This window comes from Pongo abelii, chromosome 3 (genome assembly GCF_028885655.2).
Source record: "Pongo abelii isolate AG06213 chromosome 3, NHGRI_mPonAbe1-v2.0_pri, whole genome shotgun sequence".
NCBI classification, from domain to species: Eukaryota; Metazoa; Chordata; class Mammalia; order Primates; family Hominidae; genus Pongo; species Pongo abelii.
In genome coordinates this window covers 21,545,658-21,569,817 of record NC_071988.2, presented here as the reverse complement: position 1 = coordinate 21,569,817, position 24,160 = coordinate 21,545,658, and the positions used below count along the sequence as shown (strand labels likewise).

General features: G+C 40.9%; 1 protein-coding gene across 2 annotated transcripts in view; it reads left to right on the top strand.

Moving 5' to 3' along the window:
• Nucleotides 1-24,160, top strand: part of ADGRA3 (adhesion G protein-coupled receptor A3) — a 127,945-nt gene that overhangs the window by 43,840 nt on the left and 59,945 nt on the right. For both annotated transcript variants that reach the window (XM_002814636.4, XM_063723340.1), the window contains exons 3-4: nucleotides 10,014-10,085; nucleotides 16,769-16,840. In XM_002814636.4, coding sequence (XP_002814682.4) covers nucleotides 10,014-10,085; nucleotides 16,769-16,840 — 144 coding nt within the window. The remainder of the gene's footprint in view (nucleotides 1-10,013; nucleotides 10,086-16,768; nucleotides 16,841-24,160) is intronic.

Sequence of the window (24,160 nt, the reverse complement as noted above, 5' to 3'; positions counted from 1 at the left end):
CCGGGTTCTGTTTGTTCACAAATCCCAAAATACTTCCTCACTCCTTTGTTGGGACCACAGAGGTAAATATATAGATAAGGGACTTTGAAAGACCAGTTTATTAGTGGGTACTTCAGTGTGAAAACCCAGTGTTGACCCTGAGACCTGGGCCTCTTGTGTTAGAGAACGTCTTTATCTACACTGGCTCTAAGCTCAGCATATCAGAAGTACACACACATCACGGTCCAGACCTGAGTCCTGGCCTCAGTCTGGCAGTGTTGGGGGGAACATGCATGCCCAGTTGGGACCTGCCTCCCATACTGTCTTTGTGGGAGAGCAGCCCACTTTAGAAAGAAAGAAAGAGTGATGAAAGGGCTGGGCTCTTTTTTTCCCATTTATACTTATTTTATTTTATTTTAAAGAGGTTTGTTACATGTCATGAGGGTTTGTTGTACCTATTATTTCATCACTCAGGTATTAAGCCCAGTACCCAAAAGTTATCTATTCTGCTTCTCTCCCTCCTCCCATCCTCCCCCGTCAAGTAGGCCCGAGCATCTGTTGTTTCCTTCTTTGTGTTCCTAAGTTCTTATCATTTAGCTCCCCCTTGTAAGTGGGAACATAAGGTATTTGGTTTTCTGTTCCTGTGTTAGTTTGCTAAGGATAATAAAGGCTGGGCTCTTAGCTGCTCTGCTCTGGCCCTGGGAAGGAGACACTCGGTGCTCCCTGCTCATCCAGAGGAGCAGACTTTATTCCTTCAGCACTGACTGTTCCTGTGCGTCTCTCCTTATGTCTTCCAAATGAAAGCCTGAGAACATTCTTGGCTCCGGTACTGGGGTGGAAGCCACCCCATCCACCCACTCCTGCTTTCAGCAACCCTCAACCAGCGACTGATAGCAGATGATGGATAACTACCCTGCCTGCCTCACCTGTCAGGTGGGGCTGCCCTGAGGTGCCTTCTCCACTGGCTTCAGAGTCCCCAGGGACTGAGTCTCAGCTACCTCAGTGGTAACGTCTTCAGCAGCTCACCTTGTTGGGCATCATTCTCTTGTCTCACTTCCCACTTTTCTACTGGTGCATTCTGGGGTCACCCCCTGAGCAAAGCCATTATTTTCACCCTTGTCTGGGAGAATTCCACCTAAGAGACACAACCGGCCAAATAACATGTTTGCCATTCAGATTTGCCTAGTTAGAGAGTCCTGAAGATGAGAACAGAATAACCGGACGACTTGAAAATACAGCAGATAGGATATGGTGTAAAAGATGGTTGGCAGAAGAAGGAATTACTCACACCAAGGTCAGAACTTCAAAGCTGTGGCCTTGAAATTACAGGAGCCAAGTCATACAGAATAAAGGTTAGGATTTTGTAGGGTAAGGTGGGGAGAGTGGGCTGAGATAGTAAGAGCTGGCTCCGTTGAACTAATGAACATGACACATCGTTTGTTTCTGATCTTGCCCCATGTAGGAAGATAGCAGTGTGTGTGTGTGTGCTTTATTTTCACAGGAATATTTAGGTTGAGTTTTTTTTTTTTTTAAATTTAGGAGCTTGGATTTGGGGTTTTATTTTTTATGACAAAGTAACTAAATCCTGATGGTGTCTTCGAAGCTAGTTTTCTAGTTTTGGTTCACCTTTTTGAAGGTAGTTTGCTTTATTTTAGAAGTCTATGCAGTAGATAACTGATGCATGTGTATTGTATCATATTAATTAAAATCATAAAAAGGTAGTTAGCTTAATATGAAGGTTTGGTACAAGTATTGCCTCAACAGGTAATGAGTCTTTTCCATGTAGCTGATTTAAATTTATTCAACAAACATTTAAGGTGCGCACACTGTGCTAGGCTTGCGGTTTATGGAACATATGCAGTAACAGGGAGAAACATAGGATGTACATAGTAAGCAAATCTCAAGTACTGTGGATAAAGAAAATGTGTGAGAGGATACCAAGTTTGGGAGTGCCAGCGCTGTGAATGTCTGCAAGTTTGTGGTGGAATGGGATGAAATTTAGAAAGACTTTGAAGAGAGAGCCTTGGTCATGCTGGATGAGATGATTTGGGATGGGGTGGAAGTAGGGAGCCGTGTCAGGTCTCAGGTAATTTAAAGCTCCTACTCTCTGTTTAGAGACCAGTGCCCTAGACTAGACCATGTTTATCAAACTTCATGTGCGTCAGAATCCCCTGGGGTTTTGTGAAGGCACAGATTACGGTATCCTATACCACACTGAATGTGGGATAGGTTGACTTTTGAGATGGCTGTTAGGCTTCCAGATGGAGACATTGAGAACTCAAAGAAGTGGTACATTTGGGCTAGAGTTACAAATTTGAGTCTAAGGGCTCGAAGCTGTAGGTGGCGATGAGATTGTCTAGGAGAAAGCATAGTGTGGGAAGAAGTGGGTGTGGGTCAGGCACCAGTTGGTCTGATAAATACAGTGAGGATTCATTCATTCAATGAAGTGATCGAGAGTTACTGTGTGTTGGACATTTTTCAAGTGAAAAAGACAAGTAGTGTACACTGTCTGCCTCATGTAACTTACAGTCTAGTGATTGAGAAAATAGACAATAAATAAAATGATTTGGACAAGTAAAGAAGATGATAGATTGTGGTAAGTGCCATGGAGCAAAACCAATTAGGAGGGGGCTCTCTGTGGGTTGAGGGTGTCTTTGGTTTTCAGTAGAGTGTGCGGGGACACCTCCTCCAGGAGGAAAGCACAGAACACAGGGAGGTGAGGGAGGGAAGTGAGCAGACATCTGCAGGAAGAGTACATAGGCCCTTCTGTCACATCAACCAAGGGGTCTTTTTTTTTCCCCAGGTAATTGATGTTTTGGATCCTTGATCTTATAGCCTCATGCTGTTAGGCTGCTAAACTTGCATAATAATAGTCCCTGTTGGCCTACTTGCTAAAAAACATTATTATTAGAAGATAGAATTATCTAAAATTTATACTTCCTATAAATTTTCCCCTTGGTTTTTTGGTAGATACCTTTTTTTAGATTGTTTTTAGCACTGAGACTTTTATATCCATCATCCATCCATTCACTAGTCTATAGCCTTCCTTCCTTCCTTCTTCCATCTCTGTCTTTTTTTTTTTTTTTTGAGACAGAGTCTTGCTCTATTGCCCAAGCTGGAGTGTGGTGGCATGATCTTGGCTTCCTGCAACTTCCACCTCCCAGGTTCAAGTGATTCTCCTGTCTCAGCCTCCCAAGCAGCTGGGATTACAGGTGTGTGCCACCACGCCCAGCTAATTTTTGTATTTTGGGTAGAGATGGGGTTTCACCATGTTGGCCAGGCTGGTCTCAAACTCCTGACCTTAAGTGATCTGTCCGCCTCAGCCTCCCAAAGTGCTGGGATTGCAGACATGAACCACCGCGCCGAGTCCCATCTCTGTCTTCGTTTTATGGAATTGACATTCTTGTATTGTGCTATATATTTAGTTACCAGTATTTAGTGACATGCCTCCCCCATATTCTCTTCACTGCTGACACTACAGTTGCCTACTGGTCAGTGTGTTTGACTTTCCAATGTTAATCCTACCCCTAGGCCGCTAAGGTAATTCAGTATCTCTTCCAGCTATTGACAGAGTCTGTCCTAGTCCATAAGAGATGAGGAGCAGAGCAGCCTGCTGTGGGGTTTGGAGAAAGATTTCCTGGCTTTTAAGGAGAGGTACGAGAAGAAAGTCTGTTCCTTTTTATGACTTTGTGGTTGGAGGTGATTTCTGAACCTGGGATACCATAGGCTCAGCCTGAAGGCACAGTTACATTCTGAGGATGGTGGATCTGAGAGATGCATGGAACCAACCACAAAGGCCCGACTTCTTGGTTTCCTGTAATGCCAGATAATTACTTTTGTGATTGTGGAAGCCATTTTGAGTTAAGGGTTCTGATACTTGTAGTTAAAGGCATCTTACCTGGTATACTTCATGTTCTTTCCTACAGGAGGTAGTTCTTTTACCAAGAACTTAAAATATTCCTTTAGTTCTATTTAAGCAGTTCTTGTGCTTTTTTTCATTTATGCTTTAATGATCCAGTGTATTCAGATTTAGCCATACATCCTGAAGTCAGACTCCTGTTTACTAGGGAAGCTGTGGGTTGGTGGGGTAAAAGGGGATGTTAAATGAGAGAATCTGACTATAAATATCTTTTGGCAATGCCTGATTAATATGGCTATTATCAAATGTTATATAATATGTCAAGAGTTTTTTATTTAAGAAAAAGTACATCTTTAAATCATATTACAGTACTCAGTTATTCATGAGAGGTATTTTGTAGAAACATGCAGTTCATCATTGACTCCAAATTGATGTACTGCCTTAGCTAACTCAGTTCCCGTTGTAGATGCTATTTAAAATCTGAAAAGGGAAACGTGTGTTTTAAAAAAATGGAACTGACATTATATATTTCTATTTACAGAGCTTTTTAGCTTATGCAAAACAAGTCAAAAACATACAGGTTGAATTTTTTCATAAAATAATCTTATCTTGTTGAAATGAGGGTCAGTTGGGGAGTTGCAGGGAGGGAGATAGGAACTAATAAGTCAGTCCTGATGATTAACTGTACCTCCTGGGACTTAAAATGCTGGGGATCAAACATTTGATTATGAAAATTTTTAAACATACGGAAGAATTGAAAGGGCAATGCCATGATCTTTCATATTACCAATTTACCTACCCAGATTCAACAATTCAGTAATTATCATTTTTTCTTCTGTATTGGAATATGCCTACATATGTTGGGTGAATTATTCGAAGGTCAACTGCAGACGTCATGACTGTCTACTTTCATGGAGAAATGGGAATGATTAGTAATGAGATACCGCATTCTCCATAATATCTGGCTTTATGAACAGCCTTGTAATTTTGTAGCCAACCATAACTTACTAAAAATATTTTTATAGAAAGGCTAATGTAATTCTGTCTCCTAGCCTTGGTGTGTTCTTTTGTCCATGAACATCTCCATCCACACACTCTATATTGCGTGTCTCCCCCTTGCTTAGTGGAGCAGAGCCTGCTCTTGTGGAACCTGTGGTCTCTCAGCGAAGACAGTTGAAATAACTGAGGTGCACTTGGTACAGCATGATAAGAGATGCCACAGGACAGGGCACAGAGCACTGTTGTTCACAGGTTTTTTTTCTTTTTTGAGACGGAGTCTTGATCTGTCGCTAAGCTGGAGTGCAGTGGTGTGATCTCGGCTGACTGCAGCCTCTACCTCCCGGGTTCAAGCCTCAGCCTCCTGAGTAGCTGGGACTACAGGCGTGCGCCACTACGCCTGGCTAATTTTTGTATTTTCAGTAGAGACGGGGTTTCACCATGTTGGCCGGGGTTTCACCATGTTGGCCAGACTGGTCTCGAACTCCTGATCTCAGGTGATCCACCTGCCTCGGCCTCCCAAAGTGCTGGGATTATAGGCGTGAGCCAGTGTACTCAGCATTCACAGGTATTTTTCTGGAGGAAGGAATGGAGTTTCACCCAAGGCCTCAAGGATACGTGGGTGAAGAGGGATGAGGTGAAGTTGTGAGTTGGAGATTGAGACGCGTTCGGGACAGGGAATCCCAGGTGCAGAGGTCTAGAGGTGAGAGGAAATACCCTTTCTAGAAATGTCTTGCAGTATGACTGGTATAAATGAAGAGAGACAGGGTGAGTGTTAAGGGAAGGTGTTGAGCAGATGAGAAGTGAGAGTTGGCGAAGGAAAGGTGGGCAAGGCTGGGACCACGGGTAGCCTTGGAAGTTACCTTAACGCACCTGAACTTCCTTCTGAGGGACTGTGGATCTTTTTGAGGTTTGAATCAGAGCAGAGACTTGATCAGGTCTGTGTTTAAAAAGATCACTTCAAATGGAGAATCGGACACAGGTGAGAACTTGTGTGGTTTACAACCTGGGCTAGGGTGATGATGATGACCAGGACAGAGAGGCAGTGACTTTGAGGCCTAATTGGAAGGGTGGAGGTTACCACATAAAATAACTTAGTTTTTCAAACATATGGAGAAGTTGAAAGAGTTATCTCCAGCAACTCAACTTGATCATGGCCAACTTTTCAGTGTGTTTGGTTTACCTATTTTCCTATTATTTTAGCTATAAATTTACTTGGTTCCTATAGTAAATCTCCACTGTGTCAGTTAGAAAGATACACTTAAATCCTGGCCACTTATTAAAATCAAGAACTTGGCCGAATTTCTTAATCTTTCTGTGCATGAGTTTCCTCATCTGAAACAATGACACTGCCTCCTAGGGTGATTTTAAGGTCTTAATGGTCTGATAAGTGATAGACACCAACTCACTATATTTAGTGGTTTGTGCATCCAAACAGCCCAGAGTTAGAGGTGGATTTCAGGCTTGGCTGGATCCAGGGGCTCACCATTTTTCTCGTTTCTCATCTGTTGGCTTCTTCGGATTGTAGCAACAGGGCCGTTAGCAGCTCCAGTCTCAGATCTTGACCTCTTATCACACCAGTGGGAATGTCTGTGCTCATCCCTCCCTCTCCCACAAGTCCTAGGTTTAGTTAGACCAAAGTCATATAATTGCTAAGGCCAGAGTATTTGAAAAATCTGCACAAGGTTGATCAGGTGTCATGCCTGAAGGGATGGTGTTGAAAATTTGGGGGTACTACCTGTACCATACGGAGAAGTAGAGGTGTTTCCATCTTAAAGCAATGGAGAAGGCTGTTCCCCCAACCAAAAAAAAAATTAAACATTAAATAATTGATAGCAATAATTATAGTGTTATTAAATTTTGGAATCCTTGATAGTTGCAAACCTTTCCCACCTTCACTCACTGTAGAAGTTTGGAATTTTTGAATGGATTCTGGTCTATACCTTTTGCTATTTGTCCTCAGAATGGAGTGGGCAGAGTTTCCTTAGGTCTCTGCTTGGCCTGGGTACTGGCTGGTTCACATTACCAGGCTGATTTCCCCAGAAGCAAGTCCCCAGGTGAGCTTTCAGTGTAGTGATTTGGTTGGGAGGTTTGCCCAACAGCCCTCATATTTGGTGCTGGACCATGAGAAGCAAGGGCAGCCGTTAGGGCAATGTCTTCCCAAGCAGCTCCTGCGGCAGGCAGCTGATACTGGGGACTGCTGGGAGCCAGCAAGGAGCACACTCAGACCCCCCAGCCCTCTGGGATATCCTATTTTCCTCCCGGGTGAGGACTCTTCCTGTGACCATTCATGCCCTTTACCTCTGACCTTCATGGGTTGACTCTCAGGAGGTGCCCAAGAGAAAGCTGCATGGGGAAGAGTTGCAGGTAGAGGGACTGCAGGCGTGAGCGCTGCCATGCCGTCAGTGTCTGCTGCAGCAGGTGCCTGGAGATAAGGGATGCTGGGGCCATGGCGTTCACAGCAGGGAACTTATCCTCTGCATAATATTCCTCTTTCTGTTGAAATTGCTACACCAGGGACCATCTTTTCACTCCAAGTTAAGAGGAGAACTTAAAAGCTGGTTGGAAGTCCAGAGAGAAGGATGGGATTTGTGAGTTTACCCGACTACTAAGACCTTTTCTGACCATTTAAATGTATTTCGTGAAGCTTCCTGACTTTTTCAGATCTTTTCAGATACTTTATTTAGAAAATGTCTTAGAGGCCAGGGTGCAAAAACCCAAAAAGTTAGGGTAGTTACCAGCATTGACAAAGCTGTTTTCTTCTTGTGGAATATGAAGTTTTCAGAATTCTGATAAATGAAATACCTATCCAGTGATGGTAATCAGAGCATGGATTTTATACTGATGTTTAATAATCATTTTGTTTTTTAAAATATTGTGAAGTATTGGGGGTGGTGGTTGCAGGGAGTTTGGTTTTATTTAGAAAAACCTGGTTCTCATTGTGGGGAGGCGGTACAATTGCAATCCCAACCTTAGCTACTGAGGAGTGCCTGTGTGTTAAAATGAGGATGAGATGCAAGACCATAGAATTTGCTGGAGGCCACAGTGATCCCAGGATTCACAGGTTGCATTTCCAGAGCAACGTTCTTGAGAATTTCTAGTCCAGTCTCTATCACCAGGTGTTAAACAGCACACATAGCTTGGAAGCCACAGTGCCACTGACACATCAAAAATGCTGGGCTTACGGTAAATGAATGACAACCCCTGCTGCTGCGCAAAGGGCCAACCTCCTCAGGATGCTTCTGTGAAATTTCTGGGGAATCCAGCTAGTAACCAGCTTTGTTGTTATAACTTTTGCTGTATTGCTAGAATGAGCCTGAGAGAAAACTCGCATGTTATGAGGCATGCCATGTACAGCAGTTCACTTTCATTAGCTGGTGGGACAGTAACATTGAATGTGCCTCTGATCGGATGGAAGAAAACATATGAATCTGTGCTCATTGCAGCCAGACTTCCTTGGAGCATAGGTAGAGAAGGGATGCCTGCTGCTTTCTGATTTGGAGAGGATGGAGAAGACAAACTGAAGATTTTCCTCTAAATAATTTAGATTGCCTGGGCACAGGTGAGCATGGCCATGACGGAGCAATTGTTATTAAAGAGCCTAGCACAGTGTTGTGCTGACAGGTGGCGCCAGCGGTTCCTTGTACATTTCAAGTAAGTAAGGGACTAAGGAACCCTGGAGGTACTGGTTACTTTGGCTTGTACTGAGCATTTCTCTACATGTCTGTTTTGTTTCACCAATGGCATGTGCATCCTTAAATGAAGAGTAGTGTTGGAAGTTTACACGTGGCTGTGTAAAGAATGGGCAAGGTTGCCAACTGTTATGTAAAGATGTCAGGAGAAGAAAAACTGAAAAGAGTTTCAGTTCTCCATATGGCTTCAGCTTCCCTGGGAGATGAGCAGAGGCCACTCTGGCTTCAGTAGACAAGGTTGTAGGTGAGTCTTGACAAACAGACCCAGCTGAGGGTGTCCCATAAAGCGGAAGTGTGGGCCAGCCACTGGCAAGAGTGTGGTCTAGGGAAAGGGACTGTATTTAGACTGTCAGCTCTCCACAGAGGTCTAGCCAAACACTTGTATAGGCAAATGGCGAGTCCCCAGCTGAGCCCAGCGACCAGGAGGGGAGCTGTAGCCATAGCGTGTCTGCAAAACCACACGAGTAGAGGGATGTAGCTGAGACACTCATTGCTGCCTCCCACCCCCAAGTGGTAGTGCTCTTGCATGGACGTGCCAGCATACTTGAGAAGAATAGGATAAATGGTGGTTGCTATCAAATACCACATGGTATGAAGCTTGTGCATCTTTGCTTTGAGCTATATATTGTGTTTTATCACACATTTATTTTATATCCTCACCTCATAGAAAACCTAACCATAGGCCGAGTGCAGTGGCTCACGCCTGTAATCCCAGCACTTTGAAAGACTGAGGCAGGCAGATTGCTTGAGGTCAGGAGTTCGAGACCAGCCTGGCCAACATGGCAAAACCGTGTCTCTACTAAAAATACAAAAAATTAGCCGGGTATGGTGACAGGCACCTGTAACCCCCTCTACTCAGGAGGCTGAGGCACGAGAATTGCTTGAGCCTGGGAGGTGGAGGTTGCAGTGAGTCAAGATCACGCCACTGCACTCCAGCCTGGGTGACAGAGCAAGACTCTGTCTCAAATGACAACAACAACAACAAAACCCCCCCCCCAAAAAACCTAAATATAGAAGGCCAGGGAAGGGAAAATATATGAACAACCAAAAGACATGAATTTTAGAGTGTCTATTTTTGAAGATGGTTTTTAAAAATTCAACTGAATGATGTTTGTCACAGTTGTAATTAGATTTACTTTGATATTCAAAGTATGGCATACTAAGGAAGAAATTATAGAAATAATGTATATGATTGTAGTTCAGTGATAATTGTGAAGTTAAATAATATTAGGTCACATATTTCTTTTATGATGTATATTTTTATTATTTTATTGACCAAACCAAAAGGCTGTGGAGCCAGATTTGTCAAATTTGCATTCTGACTCTCCCTTTTACTACTGGGTTGATCTTGGCTTAACCCTTTTGGCTTCAGTTTCCTCCTCTTATTATTATACTTTCGTTTTTTTTTGTATAGCAGGTAAGTGTATTGTGCCTGAATACTTGTTGCAGTGTTGATATGTGAATAGCTTTTATTTTATTTTTAACAGGGACCTCCGAAACAATCTTATTAGTAGTATAGATCCAGGTGCCTTCTGGGGACTGTCATCTCTAAAAAGATTGTAAGTGTTTGAATTGCTTGCTTATGAGTTTGAATTGTTGCTTGTATAAATAGCTGTCAACTTACTTTAACATGATGAAAAGTGGACATTTAATAATTTTTTTAGCTTTACCTGGCCAGGTCCCTGATGCAGAAACAGAAAGAGGCTGGGCGCAGTGGCTCATGCCTGTATTCCCAGCATTCTGGGAGGCTGAGGTGGGCAGATCACCTGAGGTCAGGAATCCGAGACCAGCCTGGCCAACATGGTGAAACCCCATCTCTACTAAAAATATGAAAATTAGCTGGCATGGTGGTGTGTGCCTGTAGTCCTAGCTACCTGGGAGACTGAGGCAGGAGAATCACTGGAACCTGGGAGTGGGAGACTACAATGAGCTGAGATTGTGCCACTGCATGACAGAGCAAGACTCTGCCTCAATAAAACAAAAAGAAAAACAAAGAATATTTTATATAAGTAGCTGAGAAGGTGGTTAATTTGCACAGTGTTTTGATTTGTTTGGTGGTGGATGGCTGTGTTACTCTTATGCTACTAAAATCATTACCATGTTGGCTTTGCCAGCGGACATAATCTGTAGACGATTTTCAAATTATGAATCCATTCAAACTGTGTCTGTTGTAAATGCCATATAAACAGAGGTTCCTTTTAAGTAATGATTTAGAGTCTTGCCATTTTCATGTGTATCTATATATTACGATTTTAAAACCTAAGGACCAGTTTTTATTGCTTCTGAAGCTAAACAACTCCCCTATCTCCTATATGAAGCTCCTTTCACAGTTGCTGTCTGAGCAGGCCCACATTTGAGAAGTGGCTCTACACAAAAGCCTTGAGGACTGTCTCTCCGTCCTTTATCCTTTCTGAAAGTGTTTACTGAGCACTTGCCACTTACCATGCCCTGACTTCTTCGGAAGATCTTGCAGACTCTTGGGGTGGGGAGGATAGATAATGTAGGGGAAGAAAAATATTTTTCCCTCTACCCTTCTAGTTTCTCAGCTTGGACCTCTAACAAAAGACAGATTAACAAGAGAAAAACAAGTTTATTGAGAAAACTCAGGAAAAGAGTAATTCTCAAAAGAGGTGGCTTAGGACTCTGGCTTATGTAGTATTTCAACAAGGAGGAATACATTTTTAGAGAAGTGACAAGACAAAGGAAAAGGACCTTGAGTCTCTTAAGGGAAAGCAAATTGTGGGAAGGCAAATATATTGGAGACTAATGGTAGATAAAGTCTAATTAGTAATGTTTGTTACGTAGATTCCTTTGGTGCCTTGTCTAAGGTGATAAGGGTCTAAAGCCCTCTCCTGGGAGGAACTTTTGTCCTTTCTGGTGGAGAGGGGAGGAGGGACACCTTTGTAAATTTATGTCCTGCTTTTAGTCAGATAGGGTAGAGCAGAGAGCTTTTCTTGTATCTATCTGCTTTTCAATAACTGTATCTGGAAATAGTCCTTATGCCAACATGACGTGTTTTGGGTGGCATGTTCTGCTACCCTTCAGTCGTTAGTGAAAATACATCTGAACGCACACACAGGTGCTGTAACAGGTAAAATCATAAACATAACCTGCTAGAGAAAGGAGAGACCACCTGCAATGGGAACAGCCTGCCATGAGAGCCACTGACTTGTTTAGATTTGAACTTGCTCCCAAGGAATGAATATGTATTAAAAAGGCCTTCCAAACAGAGTGGGTGCAGGTGTTTAAGAATGTATCTCTTGGGACAATAGTTTAGTTCTTTGATCAGACCAGAAAGTAGAAAGAGGGCAAAGAATATTGGGAGATCAGGCTGGTTAGGGACTGGGCTTTTGAAGACCTGCTATATTAAAAATGTTTAATCTGTTCTTTAGACAGTGGGGGGCTACCAGAACTTTTTGATTATGGAATTGACATGATCAGATTTGTATTTCAGAATATTTCTGATAGCAATAAGGAGAAACCACATAAATGTAGGGAGACCAGGGACAAAAGATCAGGGAGAGAGACCAGATCCATGGTTTTATTTTCCTTATAGTCATCCTTTTGGTGGGCTCTGTCTCTTGTTTTTTGGGGTTCTTATATACTTAAAGTTTACTTTTTTTTTCCCCCTCCAATGTGTGTGGGTATTTTTTTATGTCTTACTAGTTTTCTGTAGTATTTGCATAATAACACTGGGTATGACTGCTTTTAGTTTAATTATGCCATGACTTAAATGTTGACATTGACTCTCCATCCTAATACTTTTGACATCTTCTGTCTTATTTAGTCATTTAAAACCTATTTCTTTTTTTAACTTTTTAGTTCAGGGGTACAAGTGCAGGTTTGTTGCATAGGTAAACTTGTGCCATGGGGGTTTGTTGTACAGATTATTTCATCACCCAGGTATTAAGCCTAGTACCCATTAGTTGTTTTTCTTGACCCTCTCCCTTCTTCCACCCTCCTCCCTCCAAAAGGCCCCAGTGTGTGTTGTTCCCTCTGTGTGTCCATGTGTTCTCATCATTTACCTCCCGTTTATAAGTGAGAACATTCAGTATTTGCAAAACCCGTTCCTTTTTATTGTCAAATCCAATTGTAAAAATTGGTCATGCTCTTTTTTGCAAAAGATTTTTTTATTGCTTTTGCAAGTAAAATATCTTTCATCTAAAAACCTATCGTCTGTAGCTTTCCTCCTATTTTTCTCTCTTAGGCAGTCTTAAGGGTCAGAATTCTGTAAGATTAAGAAAGGTGGGAGTTAAAGGATTTTCTCTTTGTCTTTTAAAATTAGTTACAATTTGAATCAGCAGGGAATTTCATGCCCAGTGTTTCCTGGGGGCGAGTGGTGTTCCCCTGTGTTTATCAGTCTGTCTGCGCTCATTAGAAACTCAGGGCCATCTGGAGGAGATCTTGCTACTAATCAGTTTTCTTCTCTTCTGCCCATTCTGTACTTTATTATTTTCTAGTGAAGGCTTTTAATGGAACAAGTTAGAAAAACTGGCTGGTCTGGGGTAGGTGGTAGTGGAGATTGGAGTTCTAGGTAAGGAAGGTAAGCATTATAGGAGGGTAGACATTAGGCATCAGATTGCATGGGACTAAGCCAGGTTTAGAGTTCAGTAAAAGGACTATCAAACAGGTGTAGCAGCGTAATCAAAGTGATAAGGTGGTGATTGGCGTCAGTTCAGTTCAACAAAAATTCATGAAGTTCATCCTGTGAGCCCAGCTGTGAGCAAGGGTCTGGAGACACACAGGTAAATCAGGAAGCTCTCGAGGAGTTTGCAGTCTAATGGAATTACGAACACCGGCCAAGAGTCTGCACATGGAATTGAAATACGTTTACAAAGAGATGAAGCAGTAGCTAGAGTTTAGCTGCTAAGAGTCTTGGAAGTTGTTAGGACTCAGCTATCCAGACACGGGCAGGGGATATGGAGCATGACCGTAGACAGGCTGCACCTCGAGACACAGGTCATTAGGGAGTTGCGGGGCAGCAGCAGGTGAGTGTGATTTATAGCAGTGACTCACTTTCTTTGTGCTTCTGTCTGTGCCAGAGTCAGTTTTGCCCCCATGCCTAGGAACGTGAGTCCTCAAGTAGAAAGCAAAAGTGTAGGGGCTAAGATCTACCCTATCAGAAACTCTGGTGCTGATGCTGAATGATTTTTATTTCAACCATCCCTCCTAGTGATGCTGATGTGAAAGTATGAGAACTTTTAGAATATTTTTCCCTCCAATCTATTTTTTCCCCTCAATGGGAGGAATGTGAAATTATACTGTCAGGTCCTTTTCTTATCCCCTCCCTCTGTGTTCCACACTGTTGTAGTCACAGCTTTTAGGAAATAAAAATATTAATGCTGATTGTATCTCTATGCTGAGATATAGGTTGAAGAAAACCTATTGTTAATAAAAAGCAGTTTCTTCAGTATGTTTTAGATACTGCAGACTATCTTAGATTCTCCATCTAGTTATTTATCTTTCAGTAAATAATCTCTCAAGCACTGCCATCCAAAATGAATTTTAAAAATTCTCGTTCAGGAGTATTTAATGTAATTACTGATATTGTACCAGGCATTGCCTTAGTAGTCTTTCACTGTGTTACACGTTAAGTAGTCTCTTGTGTTCTTAGGAAGGTAATTGCCATTTATAATATTCTTCCCACTAGAAGATACATTCTTAATTCCAAACAGATGACTTATAATTAACTTAGGGTACACAACTTGCAAGCTGAAGAAGTCCTGTATGTAAACTCAACGGAATATAAAGATATTTGACAGTAGTAATGTTTGCTAGTTGCTCATAGATACAGACTGTTTTTCTTATGGGTTCTTAAGTCATTAATTTCAATTGTGCATCTCCCTTAACAAGAACACATAAAGTATTTTTGTTACTATACCATGCCTTTGCCTTTAGTTTATAAATAATTTGAATCAGGAAGTTGAAGTGGCTTTCTGAAGAATATACTATCAGAAGTAGGTGAACCCTAGATCCATCAGTTTCTCTTGTGTTTTATCAACGAATTTAAGTTGATTCTCAATCCAAATAAAAACCCATTATCAATATCTAAATACCATTTTAAGTAGGTATAGCTGTAATGAAATTGTTTCCCAGAGAATCAATGGAAATAGCACCATTTAAAGCTCAGAATTGAGACAAGATTATAAATAGAGCCTAGATATGCTTGTTTACGCAACAATTTACAAGAAGATGCCTAATTTTTGTTAACAGTGAAACCCAGAATTAAAAGGAAAATCAACTGGGATTTGAAAGAAAAAGTCCGACGTGATTAAATACTTAGGAGCTACAGAAAAACGAGTACAGATAAAGACTTGTATTGCTTAAGATTCTTTTATCAAATGTTGCCATAAGAGAGGGAAGGCAGAACTATGAAATTATTGAAGACCAGGATTACCTAAGGTGCTGTATTAGGCCTCTCCAGAGAGAGAGGACCAGTAGGATGTATGAGAGGGGATTTATTAGGGGGAATTGGCTCACATGATCACAGAGGGAGAGAGGTCCCACAATAGGGTTTCTGTAAGCTGGAGGGCCTATGAATTATGTAGCATAGCTCAATCCAAGTCTGGAAGCCTCAGAACTGGAGAAGCTGACCTTGCAGTCCCCAGTCCAAGGCCGAAGGCCTGAAAGCCCCAGGAAGCCCACTGATGCAAGTTCCAGAGTCCAAAAGACAACCTGTAGCCTGATGTCCAACAACAGGAGGAGAAGACATCCTGCTATGGAAGGGGAAAGAGAGCAGAGAGAGACAAGCCCTCTCTTTTGCCTGTTTGTCCCAGCGGGGCCCCAGCTGATTGGATGGTGCCCACCCATATTGAGGGCAGGTCCTTCCTCTCTCTGTCCACTGACTCCCGCACCAATCTCCCCTGGAAACGCCCTCACAGACACACCCAAACCAATGCTTCACCAGCCATTGAGGCCTCTCAATCCAGCCAAGTTGACACCTAAAATTAAACCATCTCATTTTAACTTTTGAAATAGTCAAGGAAAAAAAACAAATGAGTTAGGTACCTGATTCAAATATTATGTTCTTAGAATTTCTGGTGAGACTACTACATGACCAAGTACACAGTTTGGAATCCAATACTTTTAGTTTGAAATGGATGGTGCAGATCGCCTTACTGAAGAGTAACTCAAAGAATGCGTACCTCTCTGACAGAGAATAATAGGGACATTGGAGGCAATATGATGAAAATATTTTTGAAAGTTTGACTTAGGGAGCTTATTCTAATTATTTTGTCAGAATTCAACGTGTGATGAATTATTCCAAGTCTAGCAACTAAGAAAACTTAAGATTCATTGTTTTAGGGTTTTCTTGCATAGGGCTTACTAAATCCACTGAAAACAGTGATGCGAGTCATGCCATCCCAGGTGTAAGTTACAGATATTGTCAGTGGTTGTCTCCCAACATAAAGTTTTTACTTTTAAACCAGCGCGGGTCTCTGATTAAATGTAAAAATAAAATTATGTTCATTGTCCTTGATGTGAAGCAAAGTAAATAAAGAGGGATAGAACAAAATATTAACTAAAACTTTTACATAGGTAAAAAGAAAAAGGTTTCATTGAGGAGAAGTAAAAAATATTTAGAGGTAACATTTAATAGGAAATAGAAATGAGGAGTGATTGCAAAAATAATTGGGCCATATCATAGATATTGTTAAAGTAATTTGGCTAGGAGTCTGAATGATAGATCTGTAAACTAAAAGCTAACACAGTTGTTTTTTTTTCATTATAGTTGAAACTTCTGAGTATTTAAGGAATGAAGTCAGAAAGTGGTATTTTCAGATGTTCCTGAGGAAATGAAAGTTCCATCATTGTAGTATTTTGCCCTTTTATCCATTATCTGTCATTTACTGCCTGAGTTTGGACTCAGTTCTCCAACTGCCCCAGCATAATTAACTGTGTAGGTCATCTAAGGAATTGTATTGCAGGCAGCAAGATAGTTTCAGTCTCATTTTTACTACTCCAGTTTTATCTTGAGTAATTTTGCAAGAGTAAGTGCTTGAAATATAGAGGGCACTATAATTGAGCAGCATTGAGTCTGTGCGTGCCAGCAGTAAGTGAAAGCAAGGATGATTTTCGGCCTCACTGCTATCTTTATCTCATTTGAGTAGAGTAAATATCTCAAAGATGCTAGAATAAAGGTCTTGTGTGATACCTGGGTGCTGTTCTTGAATACTGAATGCATGAGACCTTCATTAACCAAGAGAACTAATTGAAGACACTTTTCCACCCTTCTCCTTAGGGATCTGACAAACAATCGAATAGGATGTCTGAATGCAGACATATTTCGAGGACTCACCAATCTGGTTCGGCTGTAAGTATATCTTTTCTTTCCCATTAGAAGATAAGGAAACATTTGAGCCAGTACCTAAATATGTATGAAACTTATGATGTATTTAATTATAAGTAGCAACTGTAGGGGTTTTAGAAGCCATAGGGGACAAGGAGCTCACAATTTAATCATGGGGATGTAATCTCCTCAGAATATAATGCTACCTTACCACACCACACACATGGACACATGTGCATGTACACCACACACACACACACACACACCACATAACACAGTGTAGTACATGCAACAGAGAGCACGTTCATGCTGAGCGGTATGATCAAAAGCTTTGATAGTCTGGGGAAATTTCTAGGAAATAGTAAAATGTGAACTGATGGCCCAGAAGATTTGCAGAGCTCTGGATAGTGAGAAAGGAAAAGAAGCCAAACTAATGATACATGAAGGTGGAAATGAGAACAAGGCCATTTGTCAAGGGGAAGGCTGGTGGACTTGGAGTAAAATAACCATTTGAATTGTGCCTCTGACCATGTGATCTGGGGTGAATTGTTTGACTTTTCTGAACTTTTCTGTTTTTCAGCTACAAAGTAGGATTAATAGTAGCTCAACGTTATAATGATTATTTAAAATTTAAGTTATCTATATCTGTTTATTATAATTTATATAGAATATAAATGTAAAAGAACTTTGTATGAGCCATCAAGTATGTTTATATCTTTTTTAAAAATATAAAGAAGTTTTAAGCCAGGAACAGTGGCTCATGCCTGTAATCCCAGCACTTTGGGAGGCCGAGGCAGACAGATAACTTGAGGTCAGGAGTTTGAGACCAGCCTGGCCAACATGGTAAAACCCCATCTCTACTAAAAATACAAAAATTAGCCGGGCGTGGTGGCACATGCCTGTAGTGCCAGCTACTCGGGAAGCTGAGGCACGAGAATTGCTTGAACCCAGGAGGCAGACGTTGCAGTGAGTCAAGATTGCGCCACTGCATTCCAGCTGTGGGTGACAGAGCAAGACTCTGTCTCAAAAAAATAAAAGTAATAAAGAAGTTCTGTTTGAGAGTAATTAGACATAAGGCTGATTATTTATAATAGAGCTTTATTTTGAAATGTATGAAAAGCAGATAGGGGCTTAGAACTGACTAAACAATAGGAAGCCACTGAAAGACATTTATATTGGAAAATGGAGTGAAATCATGTTTTAGAGACAAGCAGTCTGGGAATAGGGTTCCACATGAAATGCTAGATGTAGAGTGGAAGGTCAGTGTAAGCGTTGTCTACTTGCGGTTCTTTCTTCCTGTAGCTTTCTAGAATGTTTCCTGTATTTCAAGTTACTTTTGAAAAACCAATTAGGGGCTTAAATGATGAGATTCTTTCATCTATACAGTAAGGGAAGAGACTTCAAATCAATTATTAGAGTAGAACAGAATGTTCGTGCTGCATAGGAAATTTGTAGCTGTTTTCAGTGTGTCCTTTTGTTTTCAGGGAAAGGTATGTGGCCTGATTTTTGTTTTTAAATAAAAGACTGATTTGGTGTGCAGCTTTACTCATGACTTGAAGTTAGTTAAATTAACTGCTTCTTAACTCCTTTGTAACTGCCCTGCAAACATTTCTATCTCAGTGTTTTTTAAAATCTCTTCTTGAGATTTTTGTATTTTTACTTTTTTTTTTTTTTTTTTTTTTTTGAGATGGGGTCTCCCTCTGTCGCCCAGGCTGGAGTGCAGTAGCACAATCTTGGCTCACTGCAACCTCCATCTCCCAGGTTCACGCCATTCTCTGCCTCAGCCTTGCGAGTAGCTGGGATTACAGGTGCCTGCCACCACACCCGGCTAATTTTTTTTTGTATTTTTAGTAGAGATGGGGTTTTGCCATCTTGGCCAGGCTGGTCTTAGACTCCTGACCTTGTGATCCACCCACCCCAAACTCCCAGAGTGCTGGGATTACAGGCGTGAGCCACCGCGCCTGGCTGTATTTTTACTTTTGAGGACTGCATTAGAATTGACAAAACCATACATCTGTGAAGGAGGCTTTTGTTATGTTTTTGGACAGCTATGACTGAAGTAATGAAAAACAAAATAGTAAACTGGAGCCTACTATTTTGTTGATTTTAGTTTTAGATTGATTTCTAACTTTGGCCTAGGGATTTGACACATCAGCAAATGTTCTTTAGGCAAAAGAGCTGGGTGAGACAGAGCTTCTGTTAGGGCAGGTTGCTATTGTCTTATTATTTCCTTTGCCTCCTTCATCAAGAACTAAAATGTTTGGTAGGTTTAGAACTTGGGTTGTCTCTTACATTTTTACCAGTTATCTTATACCTGTTGTGAGAATTTATACATCATGGAACATAATGAACATCATCCAAGTAAAACATGAAAACATAAAAATAATATTGCCAAGCTTCCCACTTTGAGATTTGATTGAGATGATCTTATAGTTCATGTAATAATAGATTATAGTGGCCTTTAAATTTGATTTATTTTTATTTTTATATAGATTTCTGGGGTACAGGTGCAGTTTTGTTACAGGCATAGATTGCATGGTGGTCAAGTCAGGGCTTTTAGGTATCCATCACCTGAATTATGTACATTATACCCATTAAGTAATTTCTCATCATCCACCCTCCTCCTACCCGCTCATGCATGTGATTCTCCACTGTCTATCATTCCTATTGTGGATTTTCTAAATGGAACAGTCTGTGGCATATATAGCAGTATACCTGGCCTACATCTTTTAAATACTTTTTAAAGACAACATGGCAATTAAGGAAACTTCTTACCATTCAACATTGTGTTGCAGTGACATTGCTTATCGTAATTTGGGTTGGCACAGGTCTAGAGCTGTGGATCAGGAAACTTAAAATGTTTTGCATGGGCTGCTACTGTCCCCAGATTTTTGAGCTCTTGAGCCAGGCCATATGCTGGTTGTGAAGGATGATAACAGCTCATATTTCAGATGTGGAGAATAGCATTTTCTCAGTCCAATGAGTAGAAAAGAGAATATGATTAGGAATGGAGCATGCAATACATTTCTTAGATTAGGAATCAGAGATCTTCCTGTTACTGTTTCCCACCCGAAAGAGAAGGTATACAAAAAGAAGGAATTCTAGAGTGGATCACTGTTCTAGCCGTTTCCTCTGGTAACTCTTCAAATGGGGACCTCAAACTTCCTTGGCTAAGGGATGATGAGACCTTGGCGGACAGCCTAGGCGTTCTCAGCCAGATTTCTCGTCATTTTTGATTAAGTCTTGGCTTTGGAAATTTAAGTTAAGAATTTTTTTTTTTTTTTTTTTTAAAAACAAACCTTTCTTTAAGTATGTCAGAGGCCTTAGTAGACATGGGTGGGGTGGGGGTGTAAAATTGATTAATTCTATATATTAATCTCTGCCTTTGCTGATGGAGAAGTTCTCTTGAACTATCTCGGGGAAGTATAGTCCTACTTGTGAAGGTTCTCACTCTGTCCCACTGTAACAGTGGACATAACTGGCAGACCAAACGGGGAGCCAGTAATGGACTTCTGTGAAGCCTGTGTCCTTCACTTAGGAAGTTAATTTACAGAGAAATGTCAGGAGATCTACAGACCAAAATCTCTGTCAGGAGATCTACAGACCAAAATTTTTTCAAATTATTCTTTTTGGTCAATCTAATACCTGTATTTTTTCCTCAAGAGTTATATCTGTAATATTTCCCTATCAGAAATATATGTATTTCTAAGAACTTCCCTTTACAATTTCCTTTATATGAAAACATGTGTTGTGTGTGTATTTGTATATAAATACATACATACAACTTATATATATATGTTTGTATAAAGAACTTCCTTTATACAAAAAAGGTGGTTGTTACTGAGTAATAAAATCATATGAAGGAAAAATTAGATTTCCCTTCATCATTTCAGTCACATTATCCTGAGATAACTTGTATTAATGATCTGGTATATATATATATATATATATATTTTTTTTTTTCTGTTATACCCAGAAATGCATAGACACACATGCAGAGCTTTAAAAATGCTCTGTACCTGGCAACTCAGTTTAAAAATAATTTACCAACATATTAACATGTTTTTAATAGAGTACAGGTTGATTTAGTTCATGCTTGTCAGTGGCTACAGAATATTCTAGGTATAGAACAGATTGTAACTTAGTTATTCCTCTGTAGATGGAGATTGCATTTAATTGCATTTTCCCTTCCTTTACCTAATCTGCCCTGATAAAGGCTTCTGTATAATAAATGATGCATCATATACACATGCAACTCTTAGGAATTCAAATGTATCTATTTAGCATAAAATAAGCAAATAAAGTCAAATTAAGTGAGAGTAAGAAACAACAGTGGCCGGGCATAGTGGCTCATGCCCGTAATCCCAGCACTTTGGGAGGCCGAGGTGAGTGGATCACTTGAGGTCAGGAGTTCGAGACCAGCCTGGCCAACATGATGAAGCCTCGTCCCTACTAAAAATACAAAAATTAGCCAGGCCTGGTGGCATGTACCTGTAATCCCAGCTACTCCGGAGGCTGAGGCATGAGAATCACTTGAACCTGGGAGGCAGAGGTTGCAGTGAGCCACTGCACTCCATCCACTGCTCTCCAGCCTGGGCAACAGAGTGAGACTTGTCTCAAAAAAAAAAAAAAAAAAACATAAAGGGTGGGGGTGGGCGGGTAACTCACCTGCTGCTCCGTTCTATGAGCTTATTGTGATACAGGAGCAGTGACTTTGCTCTTGTCATTCTCAACTCCCTCTTAGTTTTATTTATTTACGTATTTATTTAGTGAGCATCTCAGAGCTAGATTGCGATTGTAATGTCGTAAAATATGTGTCATTGCTTATGGCCCCCAAATCCAAGCTAATTACTTCACTTATGTTCAGCCATACAAATGGCAGTCTGTTTCAACACTCAAGGAAAAATTGGTTTGCGTTGGGATTTACTGAGAAGATGGCATGTCCTTCTCTAATGTGATCCCTTCCTTTGTGATTTCCAAGGGAAATATCTAATAATATGCATATTAGAACCTAGTGGTTGCTGTAAGATGCAATTCTTTTTTTTTTTTTTTTTCTTTTGGAGACAGAGTTTCACTGTTACCCGGGCTGGAGTGCAGTGGTATCATCTTGGTTCACTGTCACCTTTGCCTCCCAGGTTCAAGCAATTCTCCCACCTTAGCCTCCCAAGTAGCAGGGACTATAGGCACACACCATCACACCTGGCTAATTTTTATATTTTTATTAGAGATGGGGTTTCACCATGTTGGCCAGGCTGGTCTCAAACTTCTGACCTCAGGCAATCTGCCCGCCTTGGCCTCCCAAAGTGCTGGATTGCAAGTGTGGGCCACTGCACCTGGCCCAATTCTTTTCTTTATACTTAAGTCCTACATTTGAAGGATAGATATTTATTTCTAACTTACTGTTACGGAATCTTGCAAACATTTAAAGAAAATCGGAGACAATTGTACATATAAGGAATGTGTGTGTACCCATTGCCCTGTCTCAGCACTTCAGTTTTACCTACCATGTCTTGTCTTCTAGCATTCATTATTTTAAGCATATTTCAGTAATCATATAATTAAAATGGGATAGCTTCATAACATACATAGTTGTTGATTGTAATTGCATCTAGGTTACTTTCTTAAAAAAAATTTTTTTTATTTTTTTGAGACGGAGTCTCACTCTGTTGCTCAGGTTGGAGTGCAGTGCTGCAATCCCGGCTCACTGCAGCCTCTGCCTTCCGGGTTCAAGTCATTCTCGTGTCTCAGCCTCCTCAGTAGCTGGGATTACAAGCACACGCCACCACACCCAGCTAATTTTGTAGTTTTAGTAGAGACGGGGTTTCACCATTTTGGCCAGGCTGGTCTCAAACTCCCGACCTCAGGTGATCCACCCACCTCGGCCCTCCCAAATTGCTGAGGTTATAGGTGTGAGCCACTGCACCCGGCCAAAATGATTTTTATCTTTTTTATTTTCTTAAAATGTTATCGTGATGTATACTGCCATGAGCACACCTTTCTCACAATTCACATTTGATATCTGCTCTGATAGGCCAAAAAAAAAAAAAAGACATCCCTTTCCTCCTTTCAATTTGCAAATACTCTTTTCTGTTTAAGTTCCTAGGTACTTATTCTGTGAGAATCACTGAATCCAGCCTTTTTCTTACAAAAAAAATTATAAAATATAAAAACCAATCCAGTGTTGTTCTTGCTGAAGGTCATTGGAGGTTAATTTGTAAAGTGTTGGCCATTGTGTGATATCAGGTCTTCCCATCCAGGAATATGTTGCTACAGGTGTCCCAGGAACAGCTGACCTCTTCCTGATCAGTTCTCTTCTCCAACTCCACTTGGAAATCCATCTGCCCGATGGTCACTCTCTCTCACATGTGAAGGATTCAGCCCAGATTCCAGAGGAGAAGTTGCAGGACTAAGTAGCAGGACTCTGGATTTCTATCCCATCCTCTGCTGTGTTCCACCCCCACCTCATTTCTAGAACTTAAGGTCTAAATTCTGCCTGTTCTTGATACCATAACAGGCATAGAACAGATCTTGTGGAGGTTGAGCATATGCGATTTTTCCAGAGCCACTCAGTCTCATTTTAGCATTAGAAGTCCCCTGAAGGTGAGGTGTCCATCCTGAGCAATGAGCAATTATTGAGCACCATTTATACTCCAGCATGTTACTGGCTGTACACGGAAGTGCATACACACACAGGCCCTCCTCCCCCTAGCTCTAGAGCTCATCGTCCGGTATGAAAGAAGTAATTCGGTCAAATCATTTTGGGTATAACAAACCACTCACATTGTAGAATAGGGGTTTCTGAGTTCCATTCATTCAAAACGCTGCAAGACTCAGGTTATGTGTTGAAGCCCGCTAACACAGGATAGACTAGAGAACTGATGTGCCCAAGAGCAACATGGAATTATATCCCCAGTCTCTCATTTTAAGCCCTGAACTCATCCCGCTCTCCTCATATTTTCAGTCATGTTTAGTACGCTACTGCTGCTGATCGAGGCCATCCTTTTCCTTTTGTTATTTTTTAAAGTTTTAATTATTTATTTTCTATTTGTTTTTACATTTTTATTTACTGCTTTCTTAAATTAGATGCGAGTGAACACTTAGAGTAATTCTAGTGGGAATTCAGTTAGGGTACCTTTTAGGTTCACCTGATATTTGACAGAAAAATTCTTATCTAGCATTAATATGCTTTTAATAATTGTATTTACTACTTTGTATAAGGTGAAGCATAATTTTCTTCTTCACCCTTGGAGGAAGTATTTTCTAATCACTCCCTCTTTATAAGCATTGAAACTTTCATGACTTCTTTACAACATTATTTAATGACTGTAGGATGCTTTAGAAAAT